This window comes from Protopterus annectens, chromosome 17.part0, assembly GCF_019279795.1.
Source record: "Protopterus annectens isolate FY-2018-M chromosome 17.part0, PAN1.0, whole genome shotgun sequence".
Lineage (NCBI taxonomy): Eukaryota > Metazoa > Chordata > Ceratodontiformes > Protopteridae > Protopterus > Protopterus annectens.
The window spans coordinates 828,989,189-829,013,052 of NC_056751.1; the positions used below are offsets into that span (position 1 = coordinate 828,989,189).

The following is a 23,864-nucleotide window of genomic DNA, read 5'->3' on the forward strand; positions in this document are numbered from 1 at the left end:
CAGTATACTGCCCGACAGATTCAGTGCCAACTTTACCCCCCCAAAAGGACCAATCACAATACCAGTAGATTGCCAGACTCCCAGTATTACTGCTGCACAGGTTAAAACAGCACTGTCCAAGGCCAAGAATACAGCTTCTATGGGACCTGACAATATCCCTGGCTGTGTTCTACATGAACTGCAGAGTGAACTGGCACCTCACCTGTGTGCCCTGTTCAATCACAGCCTCACCTCAGACTTTGTCCCTAACAAATGGCACATGGCTACAGTCATCCCTCTCCACAAAGGAGGAGCAACTACAGACCCTGGGAACTATCACCCCATTAGCCTGATGAGCCTGATATGCAAAGCTATGGAATGCATCATCATGAACCTAATAAACAAGGATATAGGGAATCTCCAAACACTGGATCCCACACAGTTTGGTTTGTGAAGGGTAGATCATGCTTGCTCAGCTTGGTCGACTTCTGTGAGTCAGTCACCAGAGCTGTGGATGAAGGTAAGGTGGTTCATACAGCCTACTTTGATATGGCCAAGGATTTTGATACCATTACCCACTCAGGAATCATAGAAAAACTCACTAAGCTAGGCATCAACCCCTATATCACTAGGTGGGTTGCAAACTGGCTCACAGATAGAACCCACAGTGTGAAAGTAGCTAACTCCAAGTCAGACAGCTGACTAATCTTGAGTGGAGTCCCACAGGATTCGATCCTGGGTCCTCTCCTGTTTGTTATCTACTTCTCTGAAGTCCAGGACAACACAAAGGGACTCTGGCTGACAAAGTTCGCAGATGATTGCAAGTTGGGAGCTATTATTAACTCCCCAAGTGATGTGGACATCCTACAGAATGGCCTCATTTAGACCAACGACTGGTGTCAGAACCATGACCATAAGCTCAATGCCAAAAAATGTGTTGTCATCCCCTTTTGGAAAAATCCGGTTCCCATGAATTACTACACTGATGGTAGTCCACTGAACACAGCAGGCATTATAAGAGATCTGGGAACACAGGTTGACAGCAACCTCTCTTTTGATCACCACATTGCCACTGTGGTCAGAAAGTCCTTCTATGTGGCACATCTCATTACTAAGGGTTTTGCATCTAGGAAGAAAGAGGTCATTGTCTCCTGCTACTCTTCCCTCATTAGGCCAGTCATCGAGTACAATGCTCCATTTGGCATGTACCTCACTAGACACCTACAACTGGAGAGGCCGCAAAAGTACCTCACAAAGAGGATCCTAGGCCTTAACCACTTGTCCTGTATGGACAGACTCAAAAAACTCCAACTATTCTCTGTCTCATATCGCCTACTTAGAGGCAATCTCTGCTTGACTTACAAAGCCATGTCTGACCCAGCTCTGTTAGAAATGCTACATCTAAAGAAATCCCAATACTTCCGCACTACACGCTCCAGAGACCTTAACCTCATTACCACAATTAACAGAACATGATGTAGGGACAGGTTCATAACCCAGAGACTGCCCGTGCTATGGAATAGACTTCCCATACATGTCAAGCATGGCACCTCGCTGACCCTCTTCAAGAGAAATCTTGATGAGTGGATGGGAAACAGAAAATTCACCCCGGGGATAACTCCGGTGGCTCTACTCGACAGAGGCACTGGGAACTAAGGTCGGGTGGCACTATGCCAGGGTAATTTTATGGCTAGGCTTGTAAAGGCCCCAGGGCCATTAGCCTAGTACACACCTATGAACCTATGAACCTAAGTGGGGTTTATTAAGCTGAACATTCCAGAAGCATTATTAAAGAATACCACCCACTAGATCATGATGTAAGCTAATCAAAGGTTAGGATTTGTCTTAATTAGCATAACTGATACCATATATTTATTCATTTCATTTCATTCTCTGATAGCCTACTTAATCCAGTGCATGAGCACAATGGAGTCAGAGCCTATTCTGGCACTCAGCGGGTGTATGACAAGGAACTTTTCTTGACTGTGCATCAGTCTCTAGCATGACACACATAAGATCAGTCATATACAGCATGGACAATTTGGAAGATCATCAATTCACCTACAACACATATTCAGGATGTGAGAGAAAACCACAGCACCTAACAAACCCCCATGTGGATAAAGGGAGGATGTGCAGACTCTTCACAAAAGCCACCCCAGCTGAGAACCAAATTGGAGAACCAATTGCTGTGAGATAGCAGTGCTAAGTGCAGTATCAGTCATGGTTGATTTGGTTTGATCATGAGTGTGAAGCCTTTTGCTTCTTGTGTATGCTAATCTCTTCCCCTTCTTGTCTTTTGGTACTATTACTTTGTAGTACAGATAGAACAAAAGTGGGAAGACACATGTGTAAAGTAGGTATGCTTTTCCAAAGGAAGTGGCTTGACTTGTTTCTCTCTTTTTTGTTATATGTGGCTGTGGTGACTGCACTTGTGCCAGTTAACAGTGTTATCATTATTCCAGCTGCTGAAGTCTTGTTCAGGGGCCAGACCTTTTATAGTGAAGAATGCTCAATTTACAATGTGCCAACTGTTGCCCTGCCCAATTAGTCTGCATGTTTTGAATGTAAATGACCTTTTATTATGTAATGTAAATTAATCAACAGGCTGACTCTGCTACTGACTGTCTGATTTTTGCTAGCTATGATATAGTTGCAATTAACTATTTGCTCTTTTCACATCAACTACTGTCACCAATACACATTGATTAATTAGGGTTAGGTCCAGCATTCAAAGCTTTTACTCATTTTCAATTTATTTTTCCTGAAGATGCATTTATTTATTTGTTTGTTTGTTAACTTGGACAGTGGACTGATGCTTAAAGGACCCATTTCAGCAACAGTCCAGAGCAGCGGCAATTATAGCCTATGCATTCAGAACACAAATGTGCAGAATTAAAGTACTTTTCAAAGGATCTGAATGCATTGGCTCCTTGGAGTAGAGAGATAAAGCCGTGACTATGACCTGAATGACCTGAGTTTGGTGGGAATTGAGTGGCCAATGGCAGTTTGACCATCCTGGGAGGAAAGACTGGTGGCCTAGTCAGCTGTTTGCCACTTAACACTAGATGCTTGCTGGTGACACAGATCAGTGAGGAACTGTATGTATGGGTTTTGCAATTTCAAGCTGGCAATGGTAGCTCCCCCTGCATGGTCGTGGGAACATGCATGCACAGGTGTGAGTGTAGGACTGCCCTCATGGTAATGTGGGTGCTCATGTTAGCCACCAGGGGGATGGGATAGGACTAATTAGAAAATGCCCTGGCTACTTGAGTTAATGAAAGCCTTGGGCTTGGCCTTTGGCAGGTGATAAGAAGTGGTAGCAGTACGGGCTGAGATTGGATCTCTGGTGAAAGCTGCTTTTCCCTGCTCATCCTTTAAGCTGCTAGTCAGGATGGTTTTCTGAGGGGTGGGGCTGTAGAAGAATGATGGTCCTCAGAGAGCTGCAGCACCTAATAACCTTCATGTCTGCCTAGGTGACAACTCCCTTTATGTGGCTCTCACCCAAGTCAGTGGGTATGCTGCCACTGTTAATGAACAAAAGGGCTGAAATTAATGGGAGGAGAAGGCCCGATGGTTGTTAGATTGGGAGACAAAAAGACTTGTAGAACAAACAAAAGGATTTGCATGTATATGACATATGACTTTCAACTTAATTTCTTCTTGCCATTCAGCAACAGCTGCCCAACATGAAGCTGGAAACTTCTTCCCTTTCTGTTTTAGTATATACAACTGAAAGAAAAACAAGCAAACACGTATTTAAAGAACAATCACAAGGTTAAAACAAGGTTACATATGCAATCATTCTTAGAGGTTCTTATACTGTGCACAGTCACATTAGGGCTTAATATTTGAAAGGCTCATTGAAATGCAGATGTACATTCAGGATAAAATGAGATGCAGTGTATGAAGCATTTTGTAAATAATTAGTCATAATCAAGCACGCAACACCGGGCTCAGTAATCATCTATAAGCCAGAATGGTTACATTGCAGAGTGGAAAATGAACCATGTATCTCATAGAGCAGTAGATGCATGTATGACATAGCAAATTCACCATAACTTCAATCTATCAAAGTATGAGTGGGAAGAAAGTAAGAAAGTTAGAGAAGGTGAGTGGGGGGAAAAGAAAGCAGGTACATGTGGACAGAGAGTTTAACAGTCACTTTCTAGAAAAGAAGAGCAAGTCAGTGTAACTTCTAACAGTAAAGGAAGATTAACCTAGGCATTTGGGCGTAGTGGTTGAAGACATGGTCACTATCATGCAGTTTGGTGGATGTCTTTATAAATATAATGGCATCCCAAACATAACATCATATTGAGTAATAATGTTCTCTAGTTTTGAGACAACAAGCAATGATCAAGGAAGCCATAATTTTACTTTTACCCAACAGAAAAAGCAAACCACTAGCATCTTGATTAGCTCACAGCCAAAATGGAATCAAGATGCAAGAAACCCATGATAAATCGTACAGGATGACTTTTTTTACAGGGTGTGGGCCTGATCATTCAGACCTGTTTTCAGCCTTGACTTCATTACATAAAACAATTCTATTACACAAAATGCACAACATAATAAAAACTGCATAGAAAATAAAGTATAAGTGCATGAAATGATAATACAGAGTTCAAGGACAACACTTTACACTATCATTAGTCTATTGGCCACATTTTTCAGTGAATTATTTTCCCCATCTTGGCCTGAATGTCATCTGCTACTTCTGCAGAATCAGAGTTCTACATTAAGTGAGCTACACGTTTGTCTAGGAGAATGAATCATTTTGTTAATAACAGACTTGCATGTGTAATCAGTTTATGTGAATAAGTAGGATTTAATACCTTGTATAAATTTAACAATGGCTTGTAGGAGGTTGACAGTGCATTCCAAAGGACGTGTAATGAATCACTCTGTCTCCTTTGGTTGACATGCAAAATATCACAACCAACACATCTAACTTCAATAATAATGGCAACTCAAAACATCCTATAACAAAATACTGTATTTTATTCAATCTTTTGCAGACCATTCTGTGAAAATATTTTATCAGTTATGAGCTGTCTGCTTTAATTAATTTTTTTTTAACTTGATTAATTTATTCTTTTGCAATCACAGAATTTAATTTATGACTTAGTACTATTTTATTAACTCTTTGCACCTGTTGAATTAACTCTTTACTTTTATTGATTATTTTATATCAAAAGATTATAGATAGACTAATATCTATAAGAGACAAGAACTATGTGCTACTCCAAGCATTTATACACTGCTGAAAATATACAGTTTCAGTGTCATTTTAACCATAACATTGTCGTCATGTCTCTGAACTGCCCATTAACATCTTGGTTGACAATGAAGTAAACATATTAAACAGTTTGGTAAAGTACTGAACTGGGCTTAGATAATAAATATTTGAATGCAATTATTTCAGTATATTTAATACTTGAGGATTTAAAAAAAAAACATGATTTATACATTAAAGAATGCTATGTACATATTAGTCCATTAGCTGTATGAGTACAATATTTTAATATAATTTTCCTCTAACTGGGGTAACCAATTCTAGTACAGATAAAATGATGGTCCAAAAACCAATAATAAGCTTAAAACCAGTGATAATATTACAACTTGGACAAATTACTACCAGACATTAATTTCATTTGTACTGAATTATTTACATAAAGAGACTGTAAAGTACATTTAGTCCAATCTTACAAATTTAGTAACATTAACATCAAGCAAAATCTTGGAAAATTCTTATGTCTCTTTAGAAGTATCTAGTGGAATTGCTACCAGAGGCAACTATGCTTTTTGCAAACAAACATTGTCTTGCCAAAAACATTAAAACAGTGATCATTCTTGCTCAGTTTTTACATATCTTTACTCTCTCTTGTATAGCTTTAATAAAGCAATTTTAAGCCATCCCTTGTATAGCTTTACAGTTTAACAGGTTGTAAATACAATTCAATATTAAACAATACAATAATAACCAGAATGATAGCTATTAGCAACTTGTAAAATATCTTATCCTGTCAGGTTTAATCTATTTACCAATATTTCTAATGCACTAATACCTGTTTTTCCCTCCTCCCTGAAAGAGTATTGTCAAGAAGGAATGAGATATTATTTCTTCCTGTAGCTTTATTTTAGACCCTTTTGCAATACTGTTCACACAGTCAGTGTAAAACCGAGAAAGTACCCCTCCCCCTGTAGTATTGCACTATTGTTTATTTGCTTTATAATGTATGCCAGCCCAACACTTTGGTTATACATTTGCTTTATTGTGTTACTAACAAACTATAGACCTTTGTCTGATTTGATAATTTTTTGGGGGGCTGTTTTCTGTTCTGTTGCCTTTGCTGTCTACTTCTAATAGTAGTTATTTGTACCTTTCTGAATACTTTATTTGAACAGTATGTATACTATAGCCCATTTGTTGGCTGTACTTGATATAACTGAGTTTTTTTACTTTTAACCTTTACCTGCAAACAGATTATCAGTGACATATATGCACAATTGTGATGTTTTATTATAATTACCAAATAATGTTGCATGTGAACATTTTAACAATTCTGTTTTAATAACAATAAGTTCTTAGAAAAACTCAAGCCACTTGTTTGCCAATCAGTCTTGCTTCTTATCTTATCTGCTCAACATTTCCTGTAACTATTCATCCAGTCTAGGAAGATCTGAGCTCACATTTCAGTTAACCCTTTTAGCATTTTTCCTTTAATCATCTGTTAGTAAAATGCAGTTATAAAACACTTAGTATTATATTTGTGATTTGCATAACTATGCAAACTAAACATTATTTTACAATACATATTTTTTTTTACTTTTGATTTCATATTTTTTTATTTATGTAACTGCTCTGCCCTTCATTTTACAAAGACTGTTTGACTAATTCCATCCATGATTTTATTTCTTTTTAAAATTCAGAACTTTAACTGGTGTGGTGTTACTATACAATTATAAAAAAATTGTAAAAAACAAATAGATATTAGCTTAACTAACACATGTTTATATTTACATTATTTATATTTGCTGTTGCCTGCCTGTTATTCTTGTGCAGTGTATGAAAAGAAAATACATGCATGTCAGTCTTGTGACTTTAAATCTTTATACTTATTAATTATTTTTATTTGATTTTTATACACTAGAACTGTTTTGTTTACCTTTTGACTATGCTATGAGAATGGCAGTCATATGCTCTACCTTACTGTAGTACTGATAAATATCTTGCTTTAATTGAATGGAAGTTTTAAACATTTGAGAATGATTTGTATTTTACCATCCTACCATGTATGCTTAACCATTTTCAAAACACAAACATATTGTAAAATATATCTCTTTTCTACAGATCAGCTGTAGTTTCCTGCTGTTTCCCAATGTTCTCTTAAGCTCAGCTGTTATATGGAGGAAGTTAGTCTCTGTCAGTTCAGCTAATTTATTTTCTTTATCCTGTAACTGCGGTTCAAGAGTTTCCTGTAATGTTGCATGGTCTTTCTGACATTCTTTAGTAACCTGTTCTGCTGAATTTAAAACTCCTATGCACTTTTGGAAAAATGTTTGTATAACTTTTCTAAGCTTCCTGAACTCATTGTGTCTGTCTCTTAGAAGTTTATTACATTCTTTTATAACAAAATATACTAGAGGTCCTATCAGTAACTGATTTGACTCCTGTTATAACTCTGAAATAAACATTTTACATGTGGTGACAGGATATAACTGTTCAACATCTGAATATAATATAAACACTTTACCCTTAGTTATTTTTTTATCATGAAAAGGTCTGTATTCACAGTCTATTTTTTTTAGCAATATCATGCAATACTTTTTGATGGTATAATATACAAAATGCAGTTTCTCTTGAATCACACAATAAACATTTGTCATACCCACATGGTTTTCTTTGAGACACCAGTCAAATATTGTAATACATTTGCATAATGCCTTACTATCAACCTGCCCTAATAAGGTTTTACATTTACTAATGTGCTGTGTATACCAACACTGCAGTTTACTAAAGCTTGGTTTACTCCTGCACAATTTTGTCTAATAGCATCCATACTAAAAATGTGACGCAGGAAAAAAGTCTTACCAGTTAGCAAGAAAACAGGTGATCAGGCTGTTGTTGCTGCTGGATGGAAATTTTTCAGAGTCACTTGAGAAGCTGGGGAAACACAACAGGCAGTGAACTGTTGTAAAAGTAGATGTCCACCTCTTCTTGAAGAATTAATGGCACTGCGACTTTCCTGCACTGCAGGCTCAATATGGATTCAGACGTCTGAAAAAACTTTACTGCTGCAAGCTGCATAAACTGAAATACTTCTGTTTAGAAATTATACATACGTACAAATGTTAGTTACTGCAATTTGACTGAAGCGACCCTCTGCAGGGATTACCCTTCCCTCTGTGTTCGAATGCAGGTTAGCTCGCGGTTGAAAATGTTTGTTATTGTATTGCTATGGTGCTGCTTATTGTGATGGATTTAAATTCTTCTTATGACACTCAGTCTTGCTGGCTGGATTCTGCTGAAATCAAAGTCTGGTTATAGTTGCATTCACAGTCTGTTGCATACAGAAACTTGCAGAATATACACTGATGAGAGAATATACTTTGCAGCATCAACTCAGAGCAGTAACAAATAACTTTTTATAACAAACCACATGGACTAACGTTGCAGCTTCAGGTACTGTTCTGCTTTACTTCTCATATAGTACAGATGATGTGAGAGATATAACATTTACCTCGGGACAAATGTGTCCCTACCAATACCCCTAACATAACTGGATTTAATACAGACTTTATATATATATTTTAGTTAAACACACACTCTCTTGGTTTTGGAAAGATACTGCCTTGATGACGCATATGCTGACACATCTGTTCTTGTGCAAATGCTGATAAGTAGAAAAGCATATTTTTAAACTTTCTTAGAAAAGCATATTTTTCAAGGAAACGCCTTGTGGATAAACACATGTCCTGTTGTCCATTCTTTAAAGAAAGCAGATTAGGTTTTTTCTGATATATCCTGTTTTTTTTTTACATTCTTGCCAAGTCTGTAAGAAGTCAGCTTTCTTTATGTGTATGTAATACACTCGTAAGCAAGCTCCTTATTTTTATAAGCTACAGTCATTTAGTATGGATGCTAATCACATATTACTAAACTCTGTTTCTGCATTTAAGCAAGATTTATTTTATACCTTATTTATGTTACTTATTTGTAGCAAAGTTACTTTCAACCTTAAAACTTTGTTGAGCATAATCTTACAAACATTGGTTCCAAGTTGTACTGGCCTTGCCTTTCCCCTTTGACTACATCAGTGACGTTGAGAGGGGGAACCTGCTGCTGGGTATCAGTTGTTTCCTCAAAATTTACTTTCCCAGGCCTGTGCCCTGGAGAGGACAATCCAGTATGGCTTTGTGAGTGGTGACACAACACAGGAATCAGCAGCTACTGGTAATAAACCAAATGAATGAATAATGAGTCGGCATGGCAGAATCCAATAAAATCACAGTTCCATGGTTTAATAAAACAGCAAATGTTAAAAACAAACAGGAAAAAGGCAAGCGCTTTCACATCTATCCAGATGCTTCTTTAGATCTAATAAAACAGGCACAGAATGCTGCTTAAATACACAAAGCTTCAGAACTACCTCATAAAGTCATGTGACCTAAGCAGAGGTCTTAAAGGAACATAGTCATTTGCAATTTGTATCAGTTTATTGAAATTACTGACAGGTTTGAACATCCCAAGACCAAGCATTTCTACAAATTTAACTTTTTTGCAAACTGCAAGAGCTATAATTTTGTGCATTTAGTGAGCTGCACTGTACGTAAAAGTTTCTATGTTGGTAAAACTAATAGATCACTGAAAGATGGTATACGTGAACACATTTATGATGTGTCTAGAAATGATAAAAAGAATGCACTGTCAAAACATACTCTGGCCACTGGAAATACTCACAAGTTTAAGTTTCTTTTGTTACAACTTCTTATTAGCATTAGAGGTAGTGATCTTAAAATGAAAACAGAATGTACTGAGATCAAATGGATCTTAGAACTACAGAGTGATAGAGGGAAGGGTTTAAATGACTATGTTAAAAATAGAAAAAGAAGAAAGGAACATGAGTATGTGTGTGTTCGTGTGTATAAAAGAGAGAGAGACAGCAATGTCTTTGTCCATCAGCAGCATTTCCTTGACAACAGGATGTATAAAACTCTGTCAGGCATTATTGACTATCCTTAATCCTCATGAAACGCTAATGTCTGATATTATTGACAGATCTTAATCCTTAGTAAATTGCCATTTTACTTCACAGAGCAAAACTATTTGACAAAATCTGATGTTGTAAAGAAGTATGGAGGATTGAGGGTGACAGTTGCAATAAACTGTTTTTTTTTCTCTGATTTATACAATATGTATTCACATATGTCTGTAACTGTTGTGTGTGTATGTGTGTCAGCATTTCTATGTATATGTGGGTGAATCTGTGCTTCTGAATGTGTGTGTGTATGTGTGTGTGTGTGTGTGTGTGTGTGTGTGTGTGTGTGTGTGTGTGTATACACATATTAAATACTTGCATAATTTATATTTTGGATGTAAAATGCTTCCTCCAAAATCAATTACATACACTACACCAAGTTGGAATCATTAGGAGGAGGAACTATTTTACATCAAAAATATATAAATAGTAATAATATAAAAAATAAATAAACAATTTAACAAATAGCCCATTCTCTATGCACAATAATGCACCCAGTGGTGTGTGTTATTGCGGAAATAACACCCTTCCAACCATATATAGGCCCTCCACCTGTGGCATTGGGCCTCAGAACACCCCCTGGGTGTGTGTTATTGCTACAACAACACACAGGGCATTATAGCTTGCTTATAGACCTAATAAACAGGAGTAGAGAAGGATGATAACATCTCTGGATCTGGAAGATATAACCTTGGAAATAAGGTAGGTTAAGTAGAAGGGTTTTCTAATGACCACAGAGAAATGATGGTTGAAGGAGAGCTTATCATCTCTGAAACTGAAATGTAAGTAAGCACCTTATTATAATTAGATATAAGATCCCCCTCCCCCAGCTCTTCCATTGAAGAGAAAAAAAAAACTTTCATTCTACTAGCACACCAACTAGGTGGCCAGTTGCATTCAGGTCCCTTTTCTGTGCCATCTCCAACCTTGCATTAACATATTTTATTAAAGAAATAATTTCTTCTTTTTAAACTATAGCAAACTATACATGATTTAAACTTGTGAAAATACAATTTCATTTTTTTGAGAACTGTAAATTGGTGTCCCTGCACATGGACACAGAGTGGACATGCAGACTTCGCACAAAAGGACCCACAGCTGAGAACCTAACTGCAGAACCAAACATTAGCAAATATAAATGCTAACTGATGCGTTACTGTGGCACACCAGCCAGTACATGGGACATATTGACAAATACCTACAAGATAATTAAATCAAACAAATAAATGGGGGGGGGGGACAAAATAACAGAATGTGGGACACTTTATTTATATATATATTTTCACCCATCAAGTTGTTAGAATATAAGGTATTTCCTAAACATCAGAAAATTAAAATGACAAAGCTCTTAAGGGAAAACTCAACACTGATTTGGGAAGAGGCACTTGTTAGTCCAGAAACAATGACAGCAGCATGGTATGCTGAAGGCCTTGGATTTGAGTCCCATATTGGAGCTAATATTATCCTTTCACTTTTATGATTCAGACAGTGGCTAAACAGAAGATTTTTCTCTGTATTTGTGTGTATCTATGTTTGTAATTTGATCTTAATCACCCTGCTGGGGGTTCCTGTTTCTCCAGAGGTTTTTGGTCCATCAGAAGTAACAGCAGCTGGGAATGCTGTAGGACTTGGATTCAAGTCCCGGATAAAAGTAATACTATCTTTTTACTTCTATGATTCCAAATGTAATGAGTGATATCAATTTAGTGACTTACACCCTCACTTTTTTGCTACCACATTACACATTTTATGAATGATAGAACAAAACTGCAACAGAAAATAAAATCAGGGACATTTTAAAACTATAAGACTGATACATAACTATAGTGCAGCAAAGTATTGATTAATATTTGCATGGGCAGGCAATATCAAAAAGCAATATGGTGCTGGTGATTGATGAACAGAAGTACTGCTGTGTAAGAACTTATTATAGCACTATATGTTCAAATAGATCACTACTGCCATAGCATAAGCTATATGGGACGTATCCTGATAGGACTGGAGCAGATGTCCAGCTTTCAAAGCTTTAGGGCACTTTCCACATGCCCTAGCCACTGCCCTGCATGAGTTTAGGAGGATAAAATCAGTTGCTGGGGTGCCACAACTTCAGAGCTTTTCCTACATCAAAAAAGAAAGGCTTGAGCTCTACCAAATAGGATCCATACTAATAAAATGCCCACACTCTGGCATAAAAATTGCAAAAATACGGGATGGAGGGAGGGTATGGCTACTGTAGCAGTAATCTAATCAAACATGTACTATTATGATAAGTTTTACTTAAACAACTGTACTACTGTCATCATTATATCACTGTTGCAGTGATATGGGATGAATATCACAGCTTAGAAAGCAAGGGAGAAGGGGACGATGGATCAGAGTCCAGGAACCCTCAGAGAATAGTCCTAGTAAAAACAGCTCTGCACCTAGGTAAGAAGTCTAGCTTGTAGTGCTTGGCAAAGATGGCCAAACTGCTGCCTGTAGTATATTTCTAGAGTCTACCCCTTACTATAATATTCACAGAAGCAGCCAGAGGCCAGGTAGAGTGGACCTTTAGCTTTGCCTGGAAGTGTGGAACTGCCTTGTTATAGTGAGAATAACAAAAAGCACCAGCATGGGATAGACATTTAGAAATTGTTTGTTTTGGACACTGCGTGTACCTTTTACTTCATAGGAAGCAAATAGCTGTTCAGCAGTCCTGAAGGTTTTTGTCCTGTCAGTGAAGTATCTGAGTTGCCAGGACACACCCAGTCGTAAGTAATTTTTTACCTGTCTTATTTGTGGCTTTTGAAAGAAAACTGGGAGATGAATAGCCTGGCTCAGTGTAAATTCTGAAATGACCTTAGGCATAAATGAAGTATTTTATCTCAAAGTAATTCCATATTTGTGAAAAGTAGGATAGGGATAACCCACCATATGTGTGTGACTCAGATACCATTCTTGCAGAAGCCAGATCAATAAGAAACACTGTTTTCCAAGATAAAAACTTGAAATCCGCCTCATGAGCAAGTTTAAAAGGAAACAGTGTAACTTTTTCCAGTACAAAATTAAGATCTCAAGAAGGAGCCACCTGCTTTCTATGTGGATACATATAACCCTCCCTTTTCAAAAATGGCTTCACTTGAGGTAAAGTTGAAAAGAAGAATCTAAGGGCAGGCAAGCAAATATGACCAAAAGATGAATATTGAGAGAAGAGTAAGAAAGCCTGGAAGATAACTTATATGAATAATAAACAGTCTGAACCTTAAAAGGATTCGTGGTTTGGCACAGATTAGAAAACCTTTTCCACTTACCCATATAAGATTTTCTACTAGCATTTTTTTTTTCTCATTTAAGCATGTTCTCAGAAAAAAAAATAAGTGCCTAAACTGTATTACAATGTAATTATCCAGGCAATCAGTTGAAGAAGTTGGTTTGATGTATATGAAACAACCCCTGTCCTGTGTTATTCCATTCTGTGAGGAAACTTGTGGCAATTGTCATTGGCCCTTTTCAAAAGAAGGGAAAACCACTGTTGTGGGGGCCAAAATGGAGTCACCAAGATTATTCTTGGTGAGTCCTTCTGTATCTTTAGAAGAACCTGGTTATTATTAGAAAGGGTACAAAGGCATACAGGAATGTTTCCATCCATGGGAATGAACAGGCATCTGTTTTCCAGGCCTGAATGCAAGGAGTCCTGGAGCAGAATTTCTTTAACTTTCTATTGTGGCTGAAGGCAAACTTGAGAAGTTCACCCCTAATGGATCAGTTCCTGGAAGACCCTCAGATTCAACTTCCATTCATAAGGTCCAACTAGAAAAGCTGAGCCAAACCACCACAGCTGTAGTAAACACAACTTTATTACAAAAAATACTGGAAATAAGTAAGTGGTCAGTGTGATCGTGAAAGTGCTTACTTATTTTCAGTACTTTTTGTAATAAAGTTCTGTTTAATACAGCCGTGGTGGTTTGGCTCAGCTTTTCTAGTTGGATATTTTGTTCTATAGCTGTGACCAATATTCTTTGTCTGGGACTTCGATTTTGTTTTTATTTTCATTCATAAGGGTCTGTCCTGGTCCTCCTCAACTAATCTACAACAATGTTTTGCTCTGAAGGAATGTAGACAGCCTGCAGAGAAAGACTGAACTGAATTGCTATCTCGTTTACAAAAAGGCTACCATCGCTAGTCTGCAAAGGGGGTAGGACTAGTTTTCCCCTGTTTGTTTATGTGCATCACTGTAGTTCTGTCTGTGTTTACCAGCAGAGGGCTGCAGTCCAAAGATGGTCTAGTGATTTGAAAGCATTTACTAGAGCGACTATTTCTTTGAAATGTATGTATTTTGACCTGTCTTGCTTGCTCCAAAGGACCTGTAATTTCACTCCTTTGGACACAGCTGCCCAAGCAAAATCTGGTGCATCTGTTGTTATAGACTGAGTAGAGGTTGGAAGGAAGAAAGGAAGACACCCCCCTGGGTGTGCATTATTTCGACAACAACAGACAACTTATTCACCCATCAGAGTAACTCCCTTTTTGCAAACCTCAGCACTGAAATCTGAAATGGGGGGGTGGGGGTGCTGGTGCTGCGTTCAAACTGATTTAACAAACCACTGAATCATCCTCATGTTAAGCCTTGACAAAGGAATCGTGAGAATGGTAGATAGCTTGCAACTTAAAATTCTGAGATATTGCCTGGCATATGCCTGAGACTGGTTGGAAAATATGAGAAATTGCTTCTTGCAACACTTAACTTGATCCTGTGGAAAAAGGCCATCATGAGTGCTGTATCTAGTAAACATTCCAGAAATGCTATCATTTTGGGGTAGAGTGGGAGAGGATTTCTGTTTGTTCACCTGAAACCCCAGGCTGAGAAAAATTTTCACCACCCAAGCCATGGATTCTTGACAGCTTGTGATGGAATCTACAAAAATCAAGCAATTACCCAACTATGGGGAAAATGTGAATGCCCTGCAATGGGCTATTAGAGGAGCCAGGCATTTTGTAAACATTCTTGGAGCTGTATATAAACTAAAGGGTAAGTCAGAAAATGTAAATGTAAACCAGACACTCAAAAACATCTGAACTCCTTGATGACTGGAATTTGATGGCAAGCATCTTTTAAAACCAAAGTTGCTAACGAACAGAAAGGTAGAATAAGGGAATAACAAAAACTTGAGAGAGAGAAAAAGAAAGAGACAGTATTTTGAATTTTATGAAGGTTTAAGAAAAAAAAAGGTCTAGATCAGGTCACCATTTTCCTTCTAAAATCCTTTCCCTCTTTGATCTGGCGGAACAGGATCTATAGCCCCCTGAGACAGCATCTAATATAAGGGAAGAGGAAAATGTGATTCTCAGAACCCATGTGTCTGAAAGTGAAGACCCAAATTCAGGGATAGTTTTACAGGACTGCTAGGGTGGGAAGGGGAAAATACCTAAGGAGGCATATAGTCAGTCTGTTTTTTTCAGTTTGTCAGATGGGATAGGGCTAGCTACTGAGAGGAGTTCTGCAGAAGTTGACTTTGATAGAGAATTTACTGGAGGATTTGACTTGGGGTCAGAAAAAAGAAATTTGTGGGACTGGGACACTTTATACAACTTATCAGACCTTCCTGGATCAGGTGACTGACTGCCATCCAAAAAAAATCAACCTCTAAGGCTGGCAACACAGAAGAACAGTTGCAGGCTGAGGAAAATCCACCAGTAATAAATCATATCTTATTAAAATGTTTAGAATTGTGGCATTTCATTTTGTTCCCACTGAAATAATATCCTCATTCTGGCAACAGTATCAGAAAAAGACAACCCTTTCAGGAGGAGGATCTGAATAAGAAATCCATTTCCCAATTCTGTGGACAGGGAACTTGTGTGAAACACAGTCCAAGTCTAATTCCTGTTCCTTAGCTTGGGTTTTCTGGGAAATACCCTGGGAGAAAGAGCAGCTTAAAGTCCAGTCCCTTTCCAGATGCTACCCAGGGTGGTTCTCTCTTACCCAAAAAGGAAGCTTTGAAGAAGTGCTAGCCAACTTTTGATCACCTAAAGTCTGACTGCAGTCTTCAGTGTAAGAAAGTGCATATAAGTTTTGGCAACTTAGACACTCATTTTATTCTGCCTGCCCCATGCAGGGTAGTGCTTACGGTGTGTAAGATGCTCTAATGTTGTGGAACCTGGCAGTATATGTCCATAAAGCTTATGCTACTGCAGCAGTGATCTAATAATGAACATAGGTTCATAGATTAGTACTAGGCTAATTGCCCTTGCAAGCCATTTTAAGCCTAGCCGGTTACCCCATGTGAGAATCAAACCCCGCATCTTGTGTCTGCAAGATAAACACCTTAACCATTCTGCCATCCTCCCCTTGCTACTTATTCCTGATTGCCACAAGGAGATGCGAATCTCTGATTAGCCTGGCAAGCATACCTCAGAGTATTAAGACTCATAGCAGGGGACCTTTAAAAAAACATAGCATAAGATCGGAAAGAGGATTATTTTCTGAGATGTCAGAAAATAAATGCTTTCAAGCACTGGACCAAATATATAGTCATAGGAAGTCTTTGTAAGCATTGCTCAGTTATTTAAGGATGTTTGCACTTTAAAACAGGTTTAGCTTTATGAAGAGGTAGATATGAAAACAAAATCCATAATGCCATGTATAATAGCAGCTGAGACATGAAGTTTTAAGAAGTAAAATGTATCAAGAAGATTATGAACTAGCCGTTTAATGCTAAGTTTTCTAGGTTTAGAATTTGGAATCCTGTTTGAGGTCGTACCTCACACCTTTCAATTGTCTAGATTTTAACCTCATATTTTGGTCTGTTTGTAGCAAAATTTGTGATTTTCTTGCAAATCACTTAGGATTGAAGTCATTAAGTCCTGTTATTCTAGCAACTTTCTAAGTTTATAAGAGCAATATTTAGAATGTGTCCCTATATTTGGGCCTTTGAATCCCCATTATTTTAGGCTTTGTCCATATTTCTTGCACTAGAAGGTTGAAGGGTATGGTTTGCTCTTTCTCTGTGGTGGTTTGGAGTAATTCCATAGCTAATATGGGAAATATAACAATCCACTTTCCCAGCTACTGAAAGGCAGTTCCAATTTTTTTTTCGGCAAAAACACTTCCTGCAATACAACCTAACTTTGTCGTTTTGGACTGCTTTCAAATAGGCGACATTTGTGACGTAAAACGTGGTAATGTCATGTGACCCATAAAAATTACCGTGACCTTTACTTTCCACGAACCAAATACTGCTGTTACTTAAAACACACCAGGGCACGCTGTATTAATGGACTCTGTATCCCTGGATAGCCCAAACCCCTATCAATGTGTATTGATAAACAAAAATACAAAAGAAGCTTAGACAATGTATGCGCGCCTCACAATTATGGATATCGCTACCCACTGACAGCCAAAACGTCGTCGATGGTTTTTCCCTTCCTTCATCTACTCAGGTCAGGATACGTATTGCGTGGAGGTGTGGCTATATACAAGGAACCGGGAAGCCCCTAACTGTGTATGAAAACAAGGATGAAAAATAGTAGTGAATTTCAGAATGGCAAAGCCGAAAATAAGAATGATTTTCTTATATCGCATGGTATGTTTGTTTACTTCGGAAGTATTAATTAATTGATAGCTTGTTTGTTAAATATGAGGCATTGTTTGCCCGCTGTTTGGGTTGCTTACCATTACGTTACATATGTGTACTATATGTCAATTCCGAACTGTAATTCGAAGTTTGGGTCTTAAGCTGTATTAAAGGTTAAACGCTTTTTTATGATGGTGTTTAAAGGTAATTTTACAGTTGTTTAGCTTCTGATATATGTCAGCCGTGGTGTCTGCCCTTTAACTTGAGTAGCAGAGTATCTTAATGTTTGTCATTCTAGTGTTTTAAAATGAATAGATAAGAGTACATGATTTGTGTGGAACATCTGTGAATTTTTTGAAGCTTTAAGTCACGTTCTTCTGTTATATGTGTTTTGAATTTTACTGGAGTTTGCGTGTTGTGCTGTTCTTGTCATTTGCCATCTTGCTGACCTTGATTTATGCCATCTGTCTGCTAGATTTGGAGGAATAAGCATAAAGTGGGGGAGGGGTGCTACTGCTTGTCACAAAGACTTTTATCTTTTTCTTAAGGTCTGTCTGGCATACCTCTTAGACTAATACATCTGGACAAAGCCATAGTAATGGGGGGGGGGGGCAAAGGCCCACAATAGGGACACTTTTTAAATATTACATTTGCAGACTTGGAAATAATTGGCTTAATCTCTGGTGTCATTCAAAGGGGATCCAATGTCTGTCTGCCTGGGATGACATGCTGGGCAAGCCACGCTGCTTCGCAAGGGACGGCTTGCACCTGTCACCCCTGGGCTTCCGGATATTGGCAAAGGCTCTTGCCACCCCCATAGTGCCTTTTTTAGGCAAGGCTCAAATTCTAAACCTACCACCCTAGAACACAAAAAAGAAAATAAACTAAGGGTAATGCTGCTCAATGCCAGAAGTCTAAACCTCAAGATGCAGCCCTTCTCAGTATGGAGAACATCGATGTCTGTGCTGTGACTGAAACCTGGATCAAGGCTCTTGAGAGCACCCCAGCACTATCAGGTTTTACCTCATATCATGCGTTCCGGCCCCAAAATCCGGACCACACCAAGAAAGGGGGGGTATCCATATTCATCAAGGATACCCACACCTACAGGTTGGTTCGGAGACCATCCAGGTGCAAGTAACCGTAAGAAAGACTGCTCTGCAATTTATAGCATGTTACAGGCCACCCTCTCAAACTCAGGAACATCACACAACTTTCCTGAAAACACTCGAGGGGATAAATGTATCTCCAAACACCATCATATTAGGTGATTTCAGCTACCCGAATATAGACTGGGATCATTACTCAAGCCCCAACACTCTAGCCCAAAGGTTCCTAGAGTTCATAAGGAACAACTAGTCACCATCCCCACAAGAGGAGAAAACATACTAGATCTCATCATCACGAACATGGGGACACAATGTTCAGCACCAGAGGTGTACCCCTCATTGGTGAGATCAGATCATAAACTAATCTCACTGGAAGTCCACATCCCGCCCCCACCTCAGATAAAAAAGACCACAGTGAAGAACTTCTCAAAAGCCAACTTCACACTTCTTAAGACTGGTGTGGTCTCCTTCAAGGCCCCCGAGCCAGCGGAAACCATTACCCAAACAGCTGAATCACTTACAAATGCCTTCTATCAGCACCTCCAGGACTGCATGGATCAGGCAATCCCAAACAAAACAAAGACTCTTTGCACCAAAGGCAAGCGCCCAGTCTGGTGGACCCCAGCCATAAACAAGCTCTACAATAAAAGGAGAAAGCTACTACAAGATAGAGCAACATCCTTAAAAGGGAAGACGCCCTTGATCACTATAAGTAAAAAACTACGATCGCTCCTAAAATCATCCAAGGCAAATTTTGAAAGAAAAGTCGCTAAGGACTCAAAAGACAATCGTAGGGCCTTTTTTAGCTATGTTAGAAACCTGGGAGGAAACTCCCAGATATGCTCAGAATTAGTTCAAAATGATGTAAAAATCACTGAACCAACAGACATTGCCAACATACTGGCTGACAGGTTCAGTGCAAATTCCCCCCCCCCCAAAAGGAGAGACATCTATCCCAGCGGATTGTAGCCTCCCACACATCTCAAATGCTCAGGTGAAAACCGCTCTCTCCAAGGCAAAAAACACAGCATCTATGGGACCAGATGGTGTCCCCGGTTGTGTGCTCCATGAACTCAATGAGGAATTAAACCCGCAGTTAGGGCAGCTGTTTAATCTTAGCCTCGCCTCAGGATACGTACCCAAGGAGTGGCGTACGGCAACTGTGGTCCCACTTCACAAAGGCGGTGCCTCCACTGACCCTGGTAATTACCGCCCCATCAGCTTGACAAGCCTAGTCTGCAAAGCTATGGAGAGGATCATAATGGAACTCATAAATAAAGACATAGGAGACTTACAGACATTCGATCCAACCCAGTTTGGCTTTGTCAGGGGCAGATCATGCCTTTTAAACTTGGTTGATTTTTTTGAAATGGTCACCAAGGCCATTGATGAGGGCAAGGCAGTCCACACATCCTACCTTGACCTTGCAAAAGCTTTCGACACAATACCCCACTCGGGTATCATAGAAAAACTCACCAACTTAAATGTAAACCCATACGTCACAAGATGGGTTGCAAACTGGCTAAGTGACAGAACCCACAGGGTCAGAGTGGCTGGCGCCATGTCAGATTCCAAACCGGTCACAAGTGGTGTCCCACAAGGCTCAGTCCTAGGCCCCCTCTTGTTCCGCATCTACTTTTCAGAAGTACAGGCAAACACAGGAGGATTATGGCTGACTAAGTTTGCAGATGACTGCAAACTGGGCGCCATAGTTGAAAACACATCAGACACAGATATCCTCCAGAAGGGTCTCATAGAAACGGATAACTGGTGCCAGAGCCATGGCCTAAAGTTAAACGCCAAAAATGCATAGTCATACCCTTCGGGAAAAACAAGGTTACCCCTAGCTACCATATAGGTGGCAATCCACTAAGCACAGAAGAGGTTATCAGGGATCTGGGGACCCAGGTTGACAGAAACCTTTCATTTGACACCCACGTTGCAAGGTAGTTAGGAAAACCTTCTACATTGCCCACCTGATCATGAAGGGATTCACATCTAGATCAAGGGAGGTCATTGTTCCCCTCTACTCATCACTCATCGGACCAATGATTGAGTACAATGCCCCATTCAGAATGTATCTTACCCGACACCTGCAGCAATTGGAAAGGCCCCAAAAGTTCCTCACCAAAAGGATAAAGGGTCTCAAAAATATGTCTTATGCTGCCCGACTGAAGTAACTCCAGCTCTATTTAGTCGCATACTATCTGCTCAGAGGTGACCTGTGCCTAACATACAAGGCCATGTCAAACCCGGAATTGATGGACATGCTCCACCTCAAAAAATCTAAATCCACAAGAAATACAGGAGGAAGAGACTTAAACCTTAACACAGTTATAAATAGGACATGCTGGAGGGACAGATTCATCACCCAGAGACTCCCTATGCTGTGGAACAAAATCCCGGTACATGTGAGGCAGAGCACCTCGCTGGCCCTGTTCGAGAAATCTTGACCAATGGATGGGAGATGCAGGTTTACCCCGGGGATCACCTCAGTGTCACTGCTGGACAGAGGCACAGTAAACTAATGGGCACAGTACCTTTCAAACTTAAGGGGTGGTGAAAGCCACAAAACTTTGGGCTAGGCTTATAAATGCCCTTGGGCAGATAGCCTAGTATGAACCTATGAACTTATAACAGGTGTTGTGTTGACATGCATTTTCTGTAGGGTATGAAGTCTGAAACTCAAAAGTATACTATTAGTTTCTGACTTCAGTCTTTAATGATTTGTCAATAAATCACAATTTTATGAAAAATAGACCAAAATATAAAATCTGGACATTCTGTGAAAATCCGGACAGTTTGAGAGGTATGCTGGCTGGGTGTATTGTGTATTTAAGGGGGAGGGGAGGCAGAAGTTACTAACTATTAAATAGCTATGAAGTTTATTAGATGTTCATTATGCTATATTATTTCTTATAGTTCACAGCAAAGCGATGTTAGAGTTGTTTTGCAACATCTATCCCCATGATTGTCACTGCAACCACATTTGCAGGTTTGTAGTACCATTTGTAAGGGGACTGGTGCCACTTAACCTTTTTCTTCTTTTAGCGCAAGTTAGGTGGAGATTAATGGATAATCAGTTGCCCTTATAAATGGTGTTAATGAAAAATACAACAGATATAACTGATCAGGGAAAAGAATCTTGGGGCACAAACAGTTTATTTTAATAACCCTATTTTGGGGGTTGATGATCCTGTTCTCATAAGAATTGAATTTGGGCATTTGGGAACTTATGCCTACATTTCTTAGAATAACATTAGTCTGAGTACTTTTGTATTTCTAGAAATGTTTATGCCCAAAATCATCATGACTGTTTATTTGAATGTGCCCTGTCTTTTGTTGTTGCAAGAGTGAAGTCCCTTTTGGCAGATATTGGTTTGTCAGAAAGTGTATTTGTTTGTTTTGCACAGTATTACAAAAACCTCATTTTCAGGAGCTGATTAAAGTGAAGCCAGCATAATCAATATACTTATTACAACATTATGGGCTTTAGAGTTATGTGCAATTAAAATGTGTGCTGTGAAATGTAACAGTTTTGCATAGTTTTTTTCCCTTTTTGAGTTTTTTAATGTTTTTATTATATTCTAATTATTTTCCACAGTAATCCGTTAAATGAATATCATGTTTGAATATTAATGTTTAATACATGTGATTTTTCAGCTATCTGTGTTTTGCAATCCTAAATAAACTTAACAAAGACATATGTGCACATGTAAGATGGTTTAGTAGCAGACCATTTAGAAATTGAAACAGGTACAAGAAAAAGTCTACTTGGAAAATTCTGAGTGAAGGCAGTGAAATAAAATGTATGAGGGAAATGATTGGTAATGCCAGACAATATTTTCAAGTCACATTTTTTTTTTCTTTTGATCACTTCCCTCCACTGACCTTTGTAGCTTCTGTATCTGTCCTGTTATCTGTTTGTTTGCTAGATGTGCCCTCTTAAAAATGGGAGGCAAGAGCTGGATGGAAAGGCCATTGTACTACAGTTTAAGGGGGGATTTTTTTCATATGTCTGGCCCGCATTTGCTCTTCCTCTTCTGCCTGGTGTGTAGTGGCAGTAATTCAAGAACATGGCTGTGATGTCTTGTTACCCTTGTTAATTTCATCTGCCTGTTGTGGAATCCTATACTTCACTGGGCTATTAGTCACTGGAATCTGCCAAGCCCTATATCCCTGAGAAAGGGTTAGCCAGTGGATTCCTGCAGGCCCCCATTGGTTTTCTAGGTATGCAAGTTAAACCTAAACTGCAGGTTTTGGAAGTGGGAGATCTTCTCTGTGCCATTGAGCCTCATTTTCTTTAAGGAGAGAAAGATTGGAAGGGGGTTCATGCTTTTGGGGGTAGAAAATAAGAAGGCATGAGGGATTTGAAGATAATGAGTAGGAGGGCTCTCTGGAAAGATGAAGTGGGTTTGTTGATTGCATATTTGCAAATGCCCTACAAGGCTGGTGAACAGGGATAGTACAAATGGGGTAAAAAAGAATAAAAAGGTAATTGGATCTTGAAATGAATAACCATTAAGATGAGTTAAGACTAGCAATGTGGGGGTAGATTTGGGCACCAGCAACACGATTAATGACTTGATTAAGATTTTTGAGACACTGAAGGACATAGTTAGATGTGCAGACCACAAAGAAGAGAGAATAGGAGGGAGGAAGGTATTACTGACGTCCCACTGGTGGTTTCAGGTTAGGCAATGTTAAGCGTGAAGTTAGGTAGTGTGATGATAGAAGGTACTGCCAACCATGCCAGGAGAAGTAGGGCAGTAGATGTATAACGTGTGCCAGCACAGCTAGTTGGAATTTTGTATATCAAACTGATTTGTACAGATGCTTGTGCTGAAAACGTATTTGTGAGGTATGCTTGTGTTAAAATGCATCAGCAGTGAACCCTGCTGGAATGAAAATAAATGTACATGTGTTATTGTAACTGATTTTAAATGTATATGTTTCAG

At 38.9% G+C, this 23,864-nt stretch overlaps 1 protein-coding gene across 4 annotated transcripts in view; it reads left to right on the top strand.

Annotated features, from left to right (window-relative positions):
• TMEM41B (transmembrane protein 41B) overlaps window positions 1-23,864 on the top strand; it is a 415,812-nt gene that overhangs the window by 168,308 nt on the left and 223,640 nt on the right. Inside the window, exon 1 of one of the 4 annotated variants that reach the window (XM_044059304.1) lies at window positions 17,415-17,806. The exons of 1 other annotated variant lie outside the window; for it this stretch is intronic. In XM_044059304.1, coding sequence (XP_043915239.1) covers window positions 17,728-17,806 — 79 coding nt within the window. In that variant the 5' untranslated portion in view covers window positions 17,415-17,727. Of the gene's footprint in view, window positions 1-17,414; window positions 17,807-23,864 lie in introns of those variants that run through there. 2 more of the 4 variants (XM_044059301.1, XM_044059303.1) reach the window with 2 other exon arrangements.